This window comes from Plectropomus leopardus, chromosome 10 (assembly GCF_026936395.1).
Source record: "Plectropomus leopardus strain MGB_pleo_1.0 chromosome 10, ASM2693639v1, whole genome shotgun sequence".
Classification (NCBI taxonomy): Eukaryota; Metazoa; Chordata; class Actinopteri; order Perciformes; family Serranidae; genus Plectropomus; species Plectropomus leopardus.
In genome coordinates this window covers 9313280-9332063 of record NC_142185.1, presented here as the reverse complement: position 1 = coordinate 9332063, position 18784 = coordinate 9313280, and the positions used below count along the sequence as shown (strand labels likewise).

The following is an 18784-nucleotide window of genomic DNA, read 5'->3' as shown; positions in this document are numbered from 1 at the left end:
GTGCTGGGTCATGTCATTTTTGACAGCGGCCCACTGATGGCAGTATTTGCAGCCAGAATCAGGCCAGTTTATTTGGCCTTATTCTGGGGCATCATTAATCACAAGTCTCAGCCGGGTCGACCTACTGGACATGACCTGACTCATTTCCTCCAGCTTGCCGAGTTTGGGCCAGTGCTGGGCCAGGTCATTTTAGCTACCTGGGTGATAGTTAAATATATACGCTAATAATGATCTCAACTCAGGATCATAAATTAAAAAAAAAACAAAACATAATCTCCAGTTTATTTGTTGTTGATTCCTTAATGTCTTTTTGTATTGATGTCTTAAATCTATTACAGGGTTCAGTCAACCACCAAATATCTCTCTGTCCCCAAATTCTTTTCCTGTTAACTTTACAGATGACTCAATGTTGCACTTAGATTTGGATGGATACTGTAATTCTCCTCATACCAAAGGCCTATGTTTAACCAATGTCTTGTCACACACACACCTCATAAATGTAGTCAGCACTTCAGGACAGTGAGTCCAGGTGGAGGGCTGTGCTCGCCACATGACCTGGATCAGTGAAGAATGTCACAGGTTTCATTCCTAACAGTGAACTTTAAGCTTCTATTTCTATCTTTCTTTCTAATGCTGTGCAGAGCAGCACAATGAATGGACTGGTGGCACAAGTCGAGCAAACCCTCAAAGTTGTCATTAAACAGGACAAATGATTTTCATGATGGTATGATGTTGAGAAATAGATAAGAAAACATTTATTTTTTTATATTTTGACATAATGTGTAATCATCTGGGGACATGGAATGCCTATTATGTTGCAGTGGCATCACAAAATTGAGTAAAAAGTGCAACTGGTGTCACCATGGAGCTATAGAAACAGTGACTGGATAGATAATTGAGAAATATACTGTGTGGTGTAAGTAGGCTACAGTAAGAAACTAAATTCTCCAGTTTGTTTTCAGTTTAATGCATGGCTGCAAGGGAACTACTGAGCCAGCAAATATTCAGAGTCACCGATTTGAATGAGAAAGAATCAGTTACAAAGTAGGCTGGCCGAAAGGTTGCTTGCTTTCACTTTAAGTTCAATTTAAGTCAAAGCTTTAGGTACTAGATGAAAATTCAAGAGATCAATAAAGTTATTACAATTCATCCTGAGAAGGGCAGCAATGTCTCAATTAAATTTCATGGTGACAATACACGCAAAAAACTGTTGAGACAGTTCACTCAAAATACAGCCTCATTGTGGCATTACAAGGAAGTCAGGGCTTTATCAAAGTCTTTAGGATTCATCCTCTGGGATCCATGAATGTAGAGAAAATTTCTCGGCAACCCATTATTGAAACTGACATTGCCATCACCTAAAAATCCCAACAATATAAAATATTGATCAGATGGGGTTGGAAACTATCAAATAGAAGAGTTGTATGCAGGGGCGTAGCACCAAACTGGGACCTGTGGGCCCCCCATCCCTGCTCTCTTGATCCATGTCACTCTTAAGCAGTTTTTGAATTTTTATTTTTTACAAAATTAGTTTTCTTTCACTTTACTCACTTTCTTTGTTTTCTTTTTTGGAACCCCAGCTTCCCTCTCTTGGGGAAAGTTACTACATTACTCCGTTACTGTAACTGAGTTTAGAGATGATGACATGCAGGGGCAGACTAAATAATTTTGGTAAGAGAAGCCTCGGACAGCTTTCCCATTTTTTTAAAACAAAGTTCAGTCTTTTAACCCATTTATTCAGCCAGGTTTCATTTAGTTCTCACTTAGAAATTTAAAAAAAAGCCAACAAAACCATACAATTTCTGAGAGTCCCCCTCTCATAGGGACCAACAGTTACACCCCCAACCAAAAACACACTGCTCAGAATCAATGCTCAGCCACTTTAGATGACTGTTAGTGTCATTATCAGTCTATATGATGCAGTATGTAAAGAATGCAAAGATAGATGTCACGGCTGATTTTTGTAGTTTTTCATAGTCTGAGCTTTTCTCCCAACAGTCCACAGATGCTGCTCCAAGCGTGCTGGTCAGATGTATAAAACAGGCAAAGGGAGTCAACAACATGCCCATTCTTCTACACATGTAATTTTAGTGCCACTAATCGAGCCCTTAGGAAACAATTAGGAAGCAACCCAGTTATGGAATCTATACCAAAGACATAGCCTTATGGGTGATGTATAGCTGATGAATTTCTGGTTTGGGACTTTTGGTCACGGTGAATTAGAAATGGGTCCCTAGTTATTTCAATTAATGACACGCAAACATTTTTTTCAGGAACTGACTTGCAATTATGTGCTGGCACAACATTACACTTACAATTTGTTTTTTTCATTCAAGTTAGGATAAAATAAAGATGCATTAGCACTCTGCATGCATGCTGTAAATTATATTGGACTCCCTCTGTGTGTGTTCAAGCACTTAGTGAGTCACTGCTCTTACAGGTGTCACAGATGTTGCTGTGCCTCCTTCTGCTGTACACCTGTTTGATATGACTGCACACAAGAGACTAGATTATGGAGGAAAAAGGTTTATGTTATAGCGCTGGAGGACAGTGTGATATTATTTAATATATAGACATTTAAATGTGACGCATAATCTTCTGGCTCTTTAAAGGTTGCAGTTCCCAAATTGCAAATGACCTTTGTGTCACTGGTGCTCAGTGACCCCTGGATCCCTCTAGTGGCATTAGTTGAGATTTAATCCTGTTTCTGATGCTTAGTTACAGAATTAATAGCTTTAGGAGTTGATTATTTTGGCAGATTTTATACAATAATAACCAAAAAAAGCATTGCTGATAAAATGATAGCGCTTTCCTATATTTTAGAGATAACAGCGGAAACATTTTACATTTATTTCTTTTATACTTTTAAAAGTATTGAAAAAAAGTCTGTTCACTGATCAAGCTATCAAGACTCCAGAGAAAGTTATTAAGTGGACCTTACCTTGACATTTTTTTTCTTTTTTCTAACTATACAATTAGCCATTTTTCTATTTACGTATTTAAGAAACCAAATGACAATATTGAAATGACAATGACAAGAAATTCACTGTCACTTTACACATGTAGCACTTTGTAGCCATCACCGTGAGATGTTGACCCATCGAAAACAACTCTGAATACCATTCAGATGAGATATGAATCAGCCAAGCGGAAAATTTTGGGGGCCAGATGACTAAGACTCCTCCAGTCTGCGGACTGCATCAGGCTTCTTTTTTTGTGTTGAGGTAGTTTATTGATTTAACATCCGGCAGACTTACACTGACAAACACTGCAAGGCTGTTCTGCCATCGGCCGGCAGGTGTGTTTATCATGTGAGTGTAACTTTGGAGTCTGGGCCTTGCACTTGTAAATATAATTAGTGTATCACATCCTGTTGGAACAATGTTGGGGTCTGGATGAAGCAGATCTGAAACAGCCCCATCCAAGGGTCAAAAATCTGTCAAATCAAAAGATCTGAAAGTTTATATGAAGCATATTGACGGCACATTTGATCGATATTCAGTAAATCTCATGTCACATAACTCTGTGGCTTAAAGTTTGTACCAAAATGTATTTTTTTAAAAAAACTAATGTTATGTTCTTTATAATTTGGGAAGTTTTCTACAAGGCCAGAGTTTAGGCCACACTTGTCAAAAATACCAAGTAAACATCACTCGATCCATATGATGCACTGCCTGTATTGTTCACTAGGGAGTGAAAAACATCTGTTTGCCATGACAACGTTGTTTAAAGGGAAAATACGGTTAGTGTATCACGGGCAAAATGTGGCACTGTGGGCTCAGACAGTGAGAGAACGATATTCACACCCACAGCAGCAAAACTCCAGGTCCATGTGTGATCTTTAGTACCATTTCTGCACATTTCCACCGTTCAGCTGCAGTGATCCCACCTGTACAAAAGATGTCAACTTTAGAGAGGGTATGAAGGTCCCTTAATGCTCATCATCAATGGTAGAAATAGTATTCAGATCCTTTTCTTAGGTAAAAATATACTGCTCTGTGAATCTTTACTACAAGTGAAAGTCCTGCATACAAAAGCTTAATTAAGGAATACTTCATCCATAAAATGATATAAATTGCTGTTAAGCTGGAGGCTCAGAGGGAGAGGTATACTATCATGGGGCTTTTGTCTGTCAGAATGTATCAGCCATGAAACTTTACTTTCCACACGAAGGTTTATTTTCCAAAAGTCAAGAAGCTGCAATTAACATAAAGCAAACACCACGTGGTTGTGACTCTGAGAGAAACACAAAAACACAAAACTTTGAGACAAAATTAAACAAATGCCCAAAGCACAAATTGACATGGATAAATGATATTCTTAGTTTACTCTTTTTCAAATTTCTTTCTAAAAAGCAGTGAGCAACTTGGTAGGAAATGTTCTGCAACTTGCAAGAAATAACTAGATTTCCTTTTTTTCCCTTCAAAAAACTAGGGAAAACGTCGAGGGAAAAAGGAAAAAAAAACAAAAGGGGGAAAAGATGTCCATGATCGTACAGAATTCTCATGATTTTTTCCAGGTCTTTTCTTGTTTTTCTTTTGTTTTGCTGTTGTTTTGTTGTTTGTTTGTGTTTCATGCATAGGATAAACTAAAGAAAAAGAAACTGCTCAGTAGTGCTGTCGCCTCATGTGATCAAGAAAAAGTGAGTGAAAGGGTGTGCAGGGTATAAATGGAGATTGAACAGGTGAATTCAATCAGAGTAATGAGGACAGAACATGGCATGAGAGGAGCCAATCAGTGCTGAGAAAAGGAGGAAAGGAAGTGAAGCAGGTAAGGAAAAGAAGTGTCAGAATAAAGGAAAAATATGAATCTTTACTACACTACAGGTGACATGTTAACTTGAATTTGTTGAGAAAACGTTTTTTTCTTGCATGCTGTCAGAACAAACACCAAACGTATTGATTTATTGATCAACTGGGGACCACTGTAGCAAAAGTACTAAAACTATGTTAAAACATCTGTTTGCAAACTCTCACACAACTTGAACAGTATAATCCAAGTCTTATTTATTCAATCGTATGTCGAACCAAACACATGTATTTTCACTCAAAAAAACCCTCTTAGTGTTGAATTCTGGATTTTAATAGAGCATAGATGAGTTTGACTCTCAATTTTGTTTTCAATATTAATGTTTTAGAAAAAAAATATGTGTTTATGAAGTACTGAGGACACAGTGGGATAAATGAGAGTTTGAAAACAGATGTTTTGATATAGTTTTTCTGTTGTTAAATATGGTCCCAAATCAATCAGTAAATCAATATGCCCACTATGTGAGAAAAACAATGTAAAAAATGCTGACTCCACAGAAACCTTGCAGCCTGCACTCATCACCATGGTGACCCTGTGTGTTGGCACTTTAATAGCTGTGAAACTCCAGTTAAACAGCTCACCTGTTTTACTCATTACAGCTCCTCTTCACAAAACCACACTCTCTGAGCTAATAACTCACATCAGAGTATGCGAGGGAGAAATGCGGTGTCGTCTTTACAATGTGTCCCAGGGGCCGCGCTCGAGGGCCCTGAACAGTGGGGGGCCAAACATTTGAAGCCTTCTCAGATGAGCGCTGGAACATTCAATTATTTCGTCCTCGGATCAGAAGTGCAGCCCTCCTGGTGGTCAGAGCAAACGCGCTGTGTGTGGAGAGAAATAAACAGTGTCAGCTTCTCAGGCTCTAAGGTGTTAGCAGTGAAATGAAACTTCATACTTAATAAATTATTCCACTAGTCTGGGCCACACAGAGAAGATTCATGCGCTTCAACTTCTGCAGCTAGTTGGTGACACACGTGACACTGAAGGACTGACAGTGGACTGTAAATGCCAACCCCCATGTTGACATCCGGTGATCTTCATCCTACTAGTCCTGAGCCCAATCAGCAGAACAAATACCACCAGTGTTTGCCCAGCCCTCCCTGCCCCCCCCAAAACAGCCCAAGCTGAGTGTAACCTCTCTGCAGCCCAGTCTGCTCGAGCCACCTGGCTAAGCGAACCTGGGCCGACCGTCGTGCTAACCTTGGCACCAGGGTCACAAGTGCACCACTAATTACGCTACATTATTTGCGCAGGAGGCTGCCCCATCAGCACCCAAGTGCACAGTTTCTCTGTCATTTGTTCAGCAAATTTACTCTGACCCTATCAACAAGACCTGCCCACCTCTACCCCTCTCCCTTTTGCTCGGCCTGGTTAAAGTTCAGATTCTGGAAGTAGTACATGCATAATGAATATAATTGTGTTATAGCAGACATAATTGCTTTGGCAACACTGTTTTTTGTAACTGTCAAGTCAATGAAGTGCTTTCAAGTTGAGCATGGATTGAGTTTTGTGCCGAGATACTCAACTAAAAATAAACTGATTCACACTGTGAATTGTGTTTTTTTTATACTTTTAGTATGCATAGGTTGCCAGAGTGCATAAAACAGCATCAACATAGAGCTTGTTTCAAAAAGTGCCATTGGGGAATCCCATACATGTCCTAAAGCCAAGAAATTTCCAAAAATCCCAGAAATGCCCTGAAATCCAAAAAACATCCTAAAATCCTAAATGCATCCTGAAGTCTTGTCCCAGAACCCTAGAAATTTACAAAAATCCTAGAAACATCCTAAAATCCTAAAAAAAAACCATCCTAAAATCCTAAAAAAAACATCCTAAAATCCTAAAAAAAAATCCTAATATCCTAGACATGTTCCAAAATCCTAAAAATTGTCCTAAATTCTTAAAATCTCCTCAAATCCTAGAATAATCCTAAATCCTAAAAATGTCCCAAGTCTTAAGAAATGTCTTCAAATCCATAAAAAAAGTCCTTAAAGCCTAGAAATGTCCTCAAATTTGAAATGTCTTAAAATCCTAGAAACATGTAGGCCTATGGGGCTCCTCGTCATTTTGCAAACGTGGCCCCCAAGCAAAGCAAACTGAGTGTCCCTGAACTAAAAAAAACAGATTACTAATTTGCGCCCTCCACAAATAATCCATGCCTGTATACATACAGACTATGAATATGTAGCTCAGGTGGTAGACGGGCCAGCCATTAATCATAGAGGCAGGTAGTGTGATCCAGCTGCCTCTGGACCCAAAACTGATCCCAGCGCATGTGTGTGTGTGTGTGTGTGTGTATGGGGTAGGGGGGGGGGGGTGGCTTTGGAGAAATGGCGCCTGGGAAATTCATGTAATCGATATTTTCTATATATATTTTCATGTATTTACATACATAACAGTCAGTGTTTAGGATCCAGACTGACCTTACCAGCACATATAGCATGTGCCTGAAATGGACACAGAACTGTATATCATGATTTCTTTTATCCAAGCACATCTCCCATAGAGTGTAAAGCCTCGGAGAGCTGCACTTCAAAGCTGTTCATTGGATGGCCATAACTCTACCGGGCAGCAGGGCAGACACAGGTATTGAGCATACAGGTTTTTTGCTGGGGTGGTGGTGTGTGTATGTGTGTGTATGTGTGTGTAGAAGGAGGGCTTTATTCTGCCCTGTTTCCCCCTCCACCTCCAGATATCAAAGCAAACTCTGACAGCGGGGGTCTTAAGGCATCCCGGGCTCCTTTCCACACAGGAGACAAAGCATCGAGCAGCAAGTCTGCATCGTATTAAACAAAGCCTAAATGCTTCAAGCTGTTACACACTCCCCAATGAAACCTTTATGCAAGGGCCCCTAATGCGATTTCAGAAACACCTTGTCATCAGCCCCGGGGCAGCAGAAAGGAAAAGTGTGGATATATGAATGAATGGGCACACGGCGTTACTGCGAGTTACTGAAGAATGACTCTATGAGTGGAGGTGCATACGGTTTTATTGCCCAATATGTACCTCTCACCAATATTGCCTGTTGTTTCATTCACTGTGGAGGCCTCTGCTAAACAGCCTCTTATTGGAAACACTGCCTGTGACTGATAATGTTAAGTACCGCTTCTGCTGTTTCGCATAAATGAAAGCTTGTGTCTTTGTGTTTTGAGTGACTGTTTTTAACAAAAGAGAAAACAATGCTTAATGTGTTCTGATTGGTACCAATGTTCTTTTTAAAGTTATGTAATCAGTTGTTTTTATATAAAGGCTGCTGTTGTGTTTTTCATAGATAATGATTCAATGTTAAAATGAGATGGCCGTGGTGTCTGACATGCAAGTTATTATTCAGAATCAACTTGTGAGTCACATTCTCACAATTTACTGGAAAAGAACTGGGCAATAAACCAGACATAGGTTTTGTTTTTTGTCAAACTCTGGGGACCAACCAACTCCTCCGTAAAGTCCAGGGGTTTAGTCAGAAAAACAGCAAAAACATTTTTTTTTTAAATTCTATTTTTATTCTTTATTGTGAGAAATGCACCTCTATGAAAGAATACCACGAGTAAGAAGAATAATACTAACCACACACTTTTGTTGCCTAAACTTGGAGAAACAAACCTGAAAACAAAATTGTTTACCTACATTGTAAGCTTATTTTGAAAAAGACAATGCATGTAACAAGACTAAATTGACACGCCGTTCATGCACGTCCAAACTTGACACAAAAGAGCACCTGACACATTAGTATATGCTTAGAATGACCCTCAGACTTGGTGCCAATTAATTAAGAACGAGGTTGGAACAATGCTTGGAAAGAGACGGGCAGAGTTTACTGCTGAGATGACACAGAGTGGCAGAAGTTATCTCATAGCATCAAAAGCATCAAATCGAAAAGGGGGCGAAAATTAGACGAATGCAGAGAGACATTCGTCCTGGGAATAAATTTAATAAATAAACCTTTCCAACTGAAGACAAAAGCCAGATGTTAGAGGGTGTTAGTGGGTGTCTCTAAATAAGGTCTACAGAAGAAGAGCGGAAGCCGTCAATGTTTGTCATGTTGGAGTTGAGTCATTTTTATCATTTTAGTTTTGTTTGTCTTGAAGTTACTTGCTCTCCCAAAATATGGATCGACATGTTTCAGCGGGTACCACTACACCTTTGGCCACTGTGCGAAGCTAATGAGCATGAAGCTACCATGTATCATTCAAGTACAATTTATCAGTTATATTACCTACGATATGCTGCAATTCTGCGCAACGAGAAGCAGCTGGGCCTTTCCTCTGCCGAACATCTTTTGTTCATCTTGAATCACTTTCTGACACACACATACACACACTCTCATACACACACAATTGCATGTATGGAGAGACAGATGTAGACGATGCATACAATAATCAGGTGATAATGTATACTCTACATGAGTTTAAAAGCCCATATGCACACTCACATACACAAGCAGACATATGCTCGCACACAGGCCGCAGCTTTAGATCCTCTTGCCAAGATCATTCGGGGTGAGCCTCACAAGTGTTTGTGGGGGTTGGAGTCAAAGGTAACCGATCCTGGCAGGCACATGGACAGTAAAATTCCACTCATCGCGGCCTCTAACAAATCATCTCTTCCATAACTTCTCTCACACGTCCATAGCCCCCTCTGTCAGATCAAAGACTGAGGGAATCATCACGCATCCATACATTTGGCCTCTTTCCTATGTTTTCTTCTTTATCCTTCTTTTCTCCATCTCTGCAAACCTGTTTTTTATCCCTCAACACCTCTCGATCTCACTTCTTGTCTCGCAACCAGTCATTTCTATTTATTTGTTTTGGTTGAAGGCCGCGCATACGACAGTGTTTTTTTTCCTGGTGAGCCAGCAGAAAGGATCTTGGCTTATTAAGGCCGTGGCCTCGACTCATGTGGAGCTGGTTTTAAAGGTGTCAGACAAGACAGAGGTACGTCATTCTGCTCCGCTGAATTACGGCCTGAGCTCATCTTTGATCTGAGACGCAGGTCATCCCTCTCTCTCCCCTCTGTCTCTCACTTCATTTTGCCTCTCCATCTCTTACCCCCTTCATCTCTCTCAGGGTTTGTTTTTTTTTTTTTGCGAAAACCACAGCAACCAAGAATTCCCCTCTTCTCCAGTGAGCATTGAGTGAGATATACATGAATCACTTACTGAAATCCACAGAGGATAACAGAGCAGATTAACCCTCTATGGAGATTACAGCCTGTATTTCAATTTTTAAAAGTTTTAAAAGATTTTTAGGAAGTGCAATAAATGATCAGTTCAGGATAAAATTTTAATATTTAATCAATTAAACTTCAAAGGCTCAAATTTATAGAAAAAAACAGTCTTCAGGCACTCATCCATGGAGCAGGGACAAAAGCAGCTGACTTAAAAAGCCTTTATTTAGAACATGGCTATTTGTATAAAAACACTGATTGGATCCGACACTTGGTCTTCGTCAGGGTTCTTTCCAAGGTCTGTGGATAATCGTGAGTAACCCGGTCGTGATTTCTGGAAAGAGTCATTGCTGTTGAGTTTTTCAAATGCAAGTTTTTGGCACTTTGAGCACCATAAGCCGAGTGCCATCTAGTTCCATTATATTGGAGAGAAGGCAGACACCTTAACAACCGATATATCCAATACCTAGCAACTCACACCACAACAATCTGGGTAAATAAACAGCACTTCAGGTAAGAGGGATATGTATTTTCAATTTCGGGGTGAATTGTCCCTTTAAGTTTCCTCACAGTTTTTCACATTATGTTTTACAGTGAAATATGATCATCAGGAATGAATTCTAATCAGTTTGAGACAAGCTGTCATCCTCATCATTCACTGCTTGCCTCTTTGAGCTCGCTTATCATTGCCCGGAGCATATACAGTGGATGGAAAAGTGCTGGCCAGGGGCCCCTCTGGCTTTTTTTTTCTTTTCTTGTGTATGTGTAGAGCCTACCTCACAGACGCTGTGCAGGATCAGCCACTCACTGTGCAAGTCAGAGCTTTTTCCCCTGGGCACAGAGGCCTCCTGCAGCTGAGCCTGGGAGCACGAGGTCAGAGGGCATAATCAGGCAAAGTGTGTGTGTGTGCTCCTGCATGTGCATGTTCCTCTTTTCATGCGCTGCGCTGCGCTTATTATTGGAGCATTACTTTCATATTTGCATGTGTGAAACATTACCTGTTTTATAAAGACGGTGAACTAAACCAGCAAAATGTAACCACACTTGAACCTGTACTGAGGCATGCCAGGCTCTGCATGAGGAGCTCTGGCACAGAGTAAAAGTAGTGTGACAGTCACCATTACCAGTGGAACCCAAAAACACAAAGCAGACCGGGGTCTCCTGTAGGCCAGGGGAGCTTTCAAGGGAAAACCAGGATATGTCCAAGTACCAAACGAGCACTCGTGGGTTTAAACAAAGTTGTGCAAGTTTCAGGAGGTACTCTGTTCTGCCCCATTTACAGCCACCAGTCTCCCCGGATGTGCCGAGCACACATAACATCAAGATACTGCAGTGTGATTATTTTCAGATACTCTTGGTGAATTAAAGTGTGTAAATGTGCAAAATTGCTTCCTAATAAGAGGCAATTATTTAGTACAATTTGATTAATGGTCGACCCTCATTAACAGCTGAAGCTTTGTTTCCTTACAGGGATAGTTTGTATTTTTTGATGTGGGGTTGTAAGGGGTACTTATCCACAGTCAGTGTGTTACATACAGAAGATGTCAGTCACCACGCCCCCAGTTTTGGAGATGCAGACTGGAGTAGACATGGAGGCAATTTACTGCTGTGGATGTGGGTCAGCTACAAAACATATTTTAGCCACCTAAATAATGTTATATATATATTGCTCTCTTCCAAGCCAAACTCCACTGAGAAACACCGTGATTTAACTCCCTGAACACGGGAGCTGCTGGTCTACTGCTGCCTCGATCAGTTAGTTAGTTTGTGTTAATGTTTTGCTTTGGTGAATCTGAATTACACTTTTTTTAAATGCCAAATCACCCAACTGCACAAACAAAATCATTTTTCGAGGCAGCTCCTGTGTTTGAGAGTTGGCTTGGAAGAGGCTTTCTCATTGGAAATCAACATCTAACATTAGTAAAACAGTGAAAATACAGTTTGTTTGTTTTTTTACAGTTTTTACAAAATACAGTTTAATACAGTTTTTTTTATTTTTCAGGCTGGACTTTTTGGTTGGCTAAAATATATTTTGTTGCTGATCCCTCCACCGATTGCTCAGCTTCCAGGTCAAACTCAAGTCTACTTCTCCAAACATGCAGACTGACATCTACTGTATGTAATACATTGTCCCCATACAACCTGAACTACTTCTTTAATAATTTAATAAATCATGGAAAATCGTAAGCTTTTTTTGGTGAGAAAAGTAGCCTACTCTGCAAAAAAAGGTTAAAGTCATGTCCTCAGCGTTCGCTCATGCCCCAAAAGCATCATTTCAATAGTGTAAGGTAAGTGTAATTTTCTTTAAACTGATAAATAAATAAAGACGCAATAAGCAGATCACCCCTTTGGTATCTAGAAAATTATATTTAACTCAAGGAACATGTTGCAAGCAAGAAAAATCATCTCAACTCACTGGCTCTCTGGCTGTTTCTGTTTTCAGATAAAACATAAAATGACTCGTGAAATGACATTTTTCATGGGAGAAAAGGAACACTGGCTACAGCCAGGAAACCCACAACAATATAGACCCACAGAAATCTCCCGAGGTCAGTCAGCTGATGTGGACAAAACTCTGCATTTTGGCAGTGGATAAATTCAGCTCTATAATGTGAGCCACCTGTGCGCCGCTGCGTGCAGGGAAAACATGACATGACAGATGAAGAGGTGGACCGCTGACAAAACGCATGGAGAGACCGTCCACTGGAGGTATCCGCAGAAACCGGAGAGCTGCTCGGTTAGTTTAAGCCTCCTTCCTGTTTGACTTCCACATTATAGGAACTGTGAGAGCGCACCGACTTGATTCGATTAAAGATCAAGCGGATAGATTTCGTCAAGGCCGGCAAATTTGTGCGTAAATCGGCCTCCACAGAGCGCAGATTCCACACTGAGGAGGGAAACATGGTATTTACTGTACATGGATGGTTTGATTTTTTTTTAAAAAAAGGGGGGGCCGAAAATACAAACATTAATATATATGTTTAGGTGCAGTTCAGATTTATTTCTCCTACATGGGCTGGTGTTTTCCTTTAATATCCATCAACCCTCATTATTTTTGAAATATTTAGATGTCTGTTTTTAGAGAATAATATCAATGTGAGCTAAATAAAGAATTAAATGTGAGTATTTTGTCTATCTTAACTTGAGGACATGATATGCGCTACCCTTTCAATTTTGGGGCAGAATAACCTCACTGGATCCAGTGTGAATCCCATTGTTAAAGCGCAACTTTTTCTAAATACAATATCATAAAAAAAACATAAGCTAAACAATATATTAAAGATTACCATAAAATATAAATAAAATAAATAAAACAATTCTTGGGAAAATACATTACAAGCGGTTCATCCAAATTATTTGTAATATAACCCATAAATCATAACATGATTAATTGTGGTTCAGTAAATACAATTAAAAAAAGACATAAAAAGATAACTGTTTGACAGCATGTAAAAAATAAAAATGAAATATAATTACATGAATAAAATGAAATAATTTAAGGAAATTCGAATCAAACGTGTCATCCGAATTTTTCAGTAATTTAACCCATAATTCATAACATGGTTACTGAAATGCTAAAAATAAACTACAATTAAACAACTTTTTTTTTTTAGGACAAAAAGTGGCAGTTTGAGCGCGCGCAAATAGGAACAATCAAACAGATCCGCGTTGCTTCTGACAGTAAATAAGTGCCTTGTTTGAGTCATATCAGACACATGAAACCATGACTGGTCCCTCCTGCTTATTAGCGGAGCGGGACGCACACTAGCTCCCCCTCCAACCTCAAAACCCCTCCCCTTCCACTCTCAAAACTATTTAGCATCTGAAACCGGGATAAAGTTTCCAAAAAAATTTTTAGGAAAAAACTTCCTGCGTGAGGAGAAGCGTGCCAACCTCCAGTTTGAAATCAGTCTCTTCTCAAGCGAGAGGCGCAGAGCGCGAGACCTCTTGAAATAATCCCCCTCATCTTTACGGATATCTACACATTTTCTTGTAACCACGGCTTCAAAGGTGGACAGCGTGTTTTCCGCTCTATCCCTGCATTTCTTCAAGAAAGAAATGGAAGAGGGCTCCAGTTCTCCGGTCTCCCCTGTGGATAGTCTGGTGACCAGCGAGGAGGAGCTGGACAGACAGCAGAAACGCTTCGCGAGGAAGAGGAGACACAGCAAAAAGTCGAGCGAAGACAGCAGCGGCAGCAGCCCGGGGCCGGTGAAACGGGGGAAGAAACCGAGTCCGAGTAGCAACCAGTCGTACGAGGAGCTGCAGAACCAGCGGGTCTTGGCCAACGTGCGGGAGCGGCAGCGGACTCAGTCTCTTAACGAGGCCTTTGCGTCTTTACGCAAAATCATCCCCACGCTGCCGTCGGACAAATTGAGCAAGATACAGACGCTGAAGCTCGCCTCCAGATACATTGACTTTCTGTGTCAGGTGCTGCAGAGCGACGAGATGGACAACAAGATGTCCAGCTGCAGCTACGTTGCGCACGAAAGACTCAGTTACGCGTTCTCCGTGTGGAGGATGGAGGGCGCTTGGTCTATGTCAGCATCTCACTAGCAGCCACAGACCTTCACTTACAATGCCAAAGCGGTGGGTAACACTAACTCAAGCAAGGAAATTTTAAATTATTTGTAGCCCTAGAAGTAAAAGACCTTGAAGGATAACTTGCTTTATTAATTATTTGACAAAAAAGGGTCTTAATAACAAAATTACTGATATAAACACTGAAAAATATGGCACTGTATGCTGTATACTCTGAAATAGTCTTTAAGATCCTTTATCTTTTCTACCTTATTATTGTAAAATTGTGACTTGTTATGTTTTGGTGATTGAGCCACGTGTCTTGGATTTGGTGGATGACATTTACTGCCTGCATTCGCATTTTACGCACACAATATATCCCAAGCGATCAAATTTCAAAGCAAAACGTGTGCAAGAGTTGAGATCATTGCCAAAACATCAGCTGGTGCCAAAATGTAGCCTAATTGTTTAAAAGCAGGTCTGTGCTGCGCGCGCTTGTTATGTGAGTGACACATTTCACACCGAGGCCTCAGCATCTTTCCTGCGCCTCACTCTGCGTCTGCATCCGGATGCTGCTGCGCGCAAAGGGCCTGGGAGACCCCAAACAACTGATCCATCAGATTTTTTTGTTGATATATTCCCACAAGTTCCCAAACCATAATGCAGAAGTTCAGTGTGTGGAAAAGGGGACACTGTATTTATTTTTGAGAAAAGTATTAGACGCAGGCGGATTAATACAAATTGTTTTGGATTATTTTTACATAACAGGCCAATTGAAGAATAAGACCGAGAAGTTTGTGCAATTTTCGGCAATTAAATAAGGACTTTTTTGCAGAGTTAACCTCCTCTGTAGCCCCTCTTAGCTGCATTTCATAATAAGTGGGGTAAAAAAAGGACTGGGCCGCACCAAAACGCAGCTGTAGTGCCACCACGGGTAATTTATATCCACAATAGAGTGCTTTCCTGTGCGCAGACCGCAGGAATGGGCAGCTCGGCTGGACATGAAAGTTCAAGCCAGTGCGAGACAATAAAAACAAGAGGCCTGCATTAACGAGCAGTCAGGATTTTGGTCACGTTATTTTGCAGATTTGCAGCTCGTGTCGTGAGAGTCAGTGATGCAGTAACACACACACACAAAAGTAAAGAGCGGCTCAGGCATCATCACAACAGAGACTGACAGCTGAGAGGAAACTCAGTCAGTTGTGGTTTTAGTGAAATAAACGTGCGATTTTGGAATAGAATTTAAAGCAGAATCAACCAGTTCTGACAATCTACTAAATTATGACATCACGAGCAAATGATAACATCTTGTCATTTGCAGGAAATACTCCCACGTGTCCTGTTTTGATATACTCCTTCAAAGTAAAAGGCAACTTTTAATAAGATGACTTTACACTAAACAACATTTCGAGTTAAAATAACTAGACTCAGAGTTTGTTTAGTTCTCTCGGGCCTGTCGTTTAGTTAGCAGACCGCCCATCAGCGAGGCTTTGTTGTCTTATACACCAACCGTGGTGCCGTGAGGGAGACGCATAAGCTACATTACAGTAATTTGCGTAAACACAGTAAATTTGAAGGCTTTTTCCCTCCCTGAGTTTAATTGACCTCCGTGGAATGTAAAAGAAAAAAAACAAACGCACGGAAAAAGTACAACCTTAGGAGTTGGGGTTTTTTTTCCGTCTCAAAATACATAAATTACTCTGTCATGTAAATATATTTTAGTTTTGTTGCATACCTGGATTAAAATGGGCAAAATATTATTACTAAACACAAAAAAGGGCCTGTAAAAATACTCTTTACAAATCGTGACCTTGCTGCTATATTTCCATAATGACTTTGGGTTTAATGTTGCTCCGAGGAGTTAGATTTTATTGTTTTAGGACTGTCCGCTAATCCACAGCGGAATGAAAACGCGTGAATTTACTCAGGTGTTTCACAGTAAAAGCCAGAGAAACTGCTTTCTTTTTTTTAAAACCTGTATTCCACTGCAGCTGTTCATTCAAATACAAAATGTTCCCGCTTTGCTGTTGCCATATGGTTTTACTCAGCTCAGTGGCTAATAATTGATTCATTAATGACTTCCCACATGCTAAGCGAGCCAGTGCCTGCTTAAAACAACAGCACATATAGACGCACACAGAAAAAAAGCTTAAATCAGTAATGCATCCAGTTATTTTTCTTCTTTTAAAAAAATGTCAATAATGATTTTTATTTCTGTCTCTCCATCACAGACTGTTTACTTCAACAAAAGACCAAAGGGATTATTGAAGAACCCATCGACCTCAAAGGCATGGCGGGGAGACGTAATGTGACCCACAAACTCTTGGGGAGTGTGTGTTGAGTGTGTGTGTGTGTGTGTGTGTGTGTGTGTGTGTGTGTGTGTGTGTGTGTGTGTGTGGATGCAGATTCATCATCACACTGCCTCTGACTGTCTGGAGCTGTTTGTGGCAGAGAAGAGAGAGAGGGGGAAAAAGGAGACAGACCTGCAATGTGTATAGCTCGGCCTGCAACCAAAGCCATCCTTTAAAAAAGAAGGATATATATTTTGTTTTTCAAAGACTTTAAAACCAAAGTATAAATATATATAAAAAATGCATATTGTACATACCTGTGTACCTATAGCCTGTAAAAGGGACCAATGCAATTTAGAGTCTTTTGCTGCATGGATTTATTTCACCGACTTTCTTTAGTGTCCAGACTCCGTCCAATGTACTTTTTTTTGTTTGTTTTTTTGTTTTTGCTTATTTATTAAAACACATATTTTTGAACTAAAAATTGTTGATTTTATTTTATTTTTTTTAAATAAGAAAAGCTGCAGATTTTTAAGATTTAACATAACAGCATGTTCGGCTGGAAAAAAAAAGATAAAATTTTAAAAAATGAAAAAATCACACAAGTTTCAGATGAATTTCCACACAACAAGATGAGAATGAAAAACCATTCGTGTAATAATGAATTAAATAAAATTAATTAATGTGGTTCGTTGGTTCAGGTTCCCCTTGTGTTTTCTAGATTACAAGAAGAATAAAAAAAAAGAAGAAAAAAACAACAACACAACACTTTTTTTCACTGATGGGTGTGAGAACTCCCCCCTCCTCTTGTTATGAAAAGAAAACGCCGACTTAAAAAAAAAAAAAAAAAGAACCATAAAAAAATACAGCTTCATTAACAGTGGAGGAAATTCGAGCCAGTTTCAAACTCAGCCATATAAAATGCTTGTCCGCTTAAATAACGAGTAATCATTTCAAATGGCGATGCCTTTGGGCTCTTTAACGAGCAGGGAGCCCCAGCAGCCGCAGATAAGGAAAATAACTCTGCTCGGCCTGCAGCTCTAAAAAAAAAAGAGAAGAAAACAGCCAGGAAATAGACGACTGAAGAAATGCCTTTGAATCTGTCCCGCTCTCTCTTTAAAACATTCAAATTGTTTACATCTCGTTTTCCCAGACTTGGTTAGATGCAATCTAAACACTGAAAGGAGCTCATTGTTAACGCAGGGCTACTGGTGTAAATGGCAAAGCTGATTCCCTGCTGCTGCTTCAGCTAAACTTTGGACTCCGGCTCTGCTGCTGGACTCGTTTTTAAGGCCAAGGACCTCTCTGATGAAAGAGAGACGGGGCAGGGACTCCTGTTATGACTTAGGTGACATATTAAACTGAGCCTACATTAACATGTGGGGTGGCCCAAAAATAAAAACATAGCTTTATATGGTGCATAAAATACAAATTAATTACATATTCATACATCATGGGTTAATTTGACAATGATTCATGGGTGACAGTTAGCCTATCATCAATATTGTGTACTGTAAATTATGATTTTTATTCAAAAAAAAAAAAAAATCTGATTTATCTTTGCTATAAAAAAAAACGCTGTAAAAAAACTTTTTGGAAAAAGACATTTCTGTTTGGACTAACTTACATTTTTAAGTCGACTGAATTTGAAAACAGAAGTTGAATCATAAAAAATACCTCAACTTGTATTTTTTAAATTTAAAACTTAAAGGCAGTGAGGATAGATTTTGTTTTTAAGTTAATACAATTAGTATCTTTTTATAGTGTATGTTGAATGCATGCTGATGTGTATTTTCATATTATATTTTGGGGAATGAGTCCTATGGCTTTATCATTTTAAAACCAATAAAACAAACATCACTTTGTCTTTTTAACTAAATCTTTATTACATGTCAGATGGACACAAGCCAGTAGAGTCCACCTCTTTCCTTTCCCTCCACCTGGGACTGATACTCACACTTGGAGTATCAGTCCCAGGTGGAAAACTGCATTGCAAAATAAAA

At 39.7% G+C, this 18784-nt stretch overlaps 1 protein-coding gene and 1 long non-coding RNA gene across 2 annotated transcripts; one reads left to right on the top strand and one right to left on the bottom strand.

Annotated features, from left to right (window-relative positions):
• Nucleotides 1–3256: 3256 nt before the first annotated feature.
• On the bottom strand, nt 3257–4628 carry LOC148188478 (uncharacterized). Its single transcript, XR_015777593.1, has 3 exons — nt 4497–4628; nt 3811–3889; nt 3257–3436 (listed from the first exon to the last, which is right to left on the bottom strand). It is a non-coding gene; the product is annotated as an uncharacterized LOC148188478 (long non-coding RNA).
• A 9177-nt stretch (nt 4629–13805) lies between these two features.
• Nucleotides 13806–17634, top strand: twist2. Its single transcript, XM_042494948.2, has 2 exons — nt 13806–14559; nt 16722–17634. The coding sequence occupies exon 1, from the start codon at nt 14032–14034 to the stop codon at nt 14524–14526; it is 495 nt and encodes a 164-aa protein (XP_042350882.1). The 5' UTR covers nt 13806–14031; the 3' UTR covers nt 14527–14559; nt 16722–17634.
• The last annotated feature ends 1150 nt before the right edge of the window (nt 17635–18784 follow it).

Coding starts and splice junctions, on each gene's coding strand:
- twist2 (XM_042494948.2), top strand. CDS start 14,032: ATGGAAGAGGGCTCCAGTTCTCCGGTCTCCCCTGTGGATAGTCTGGTG.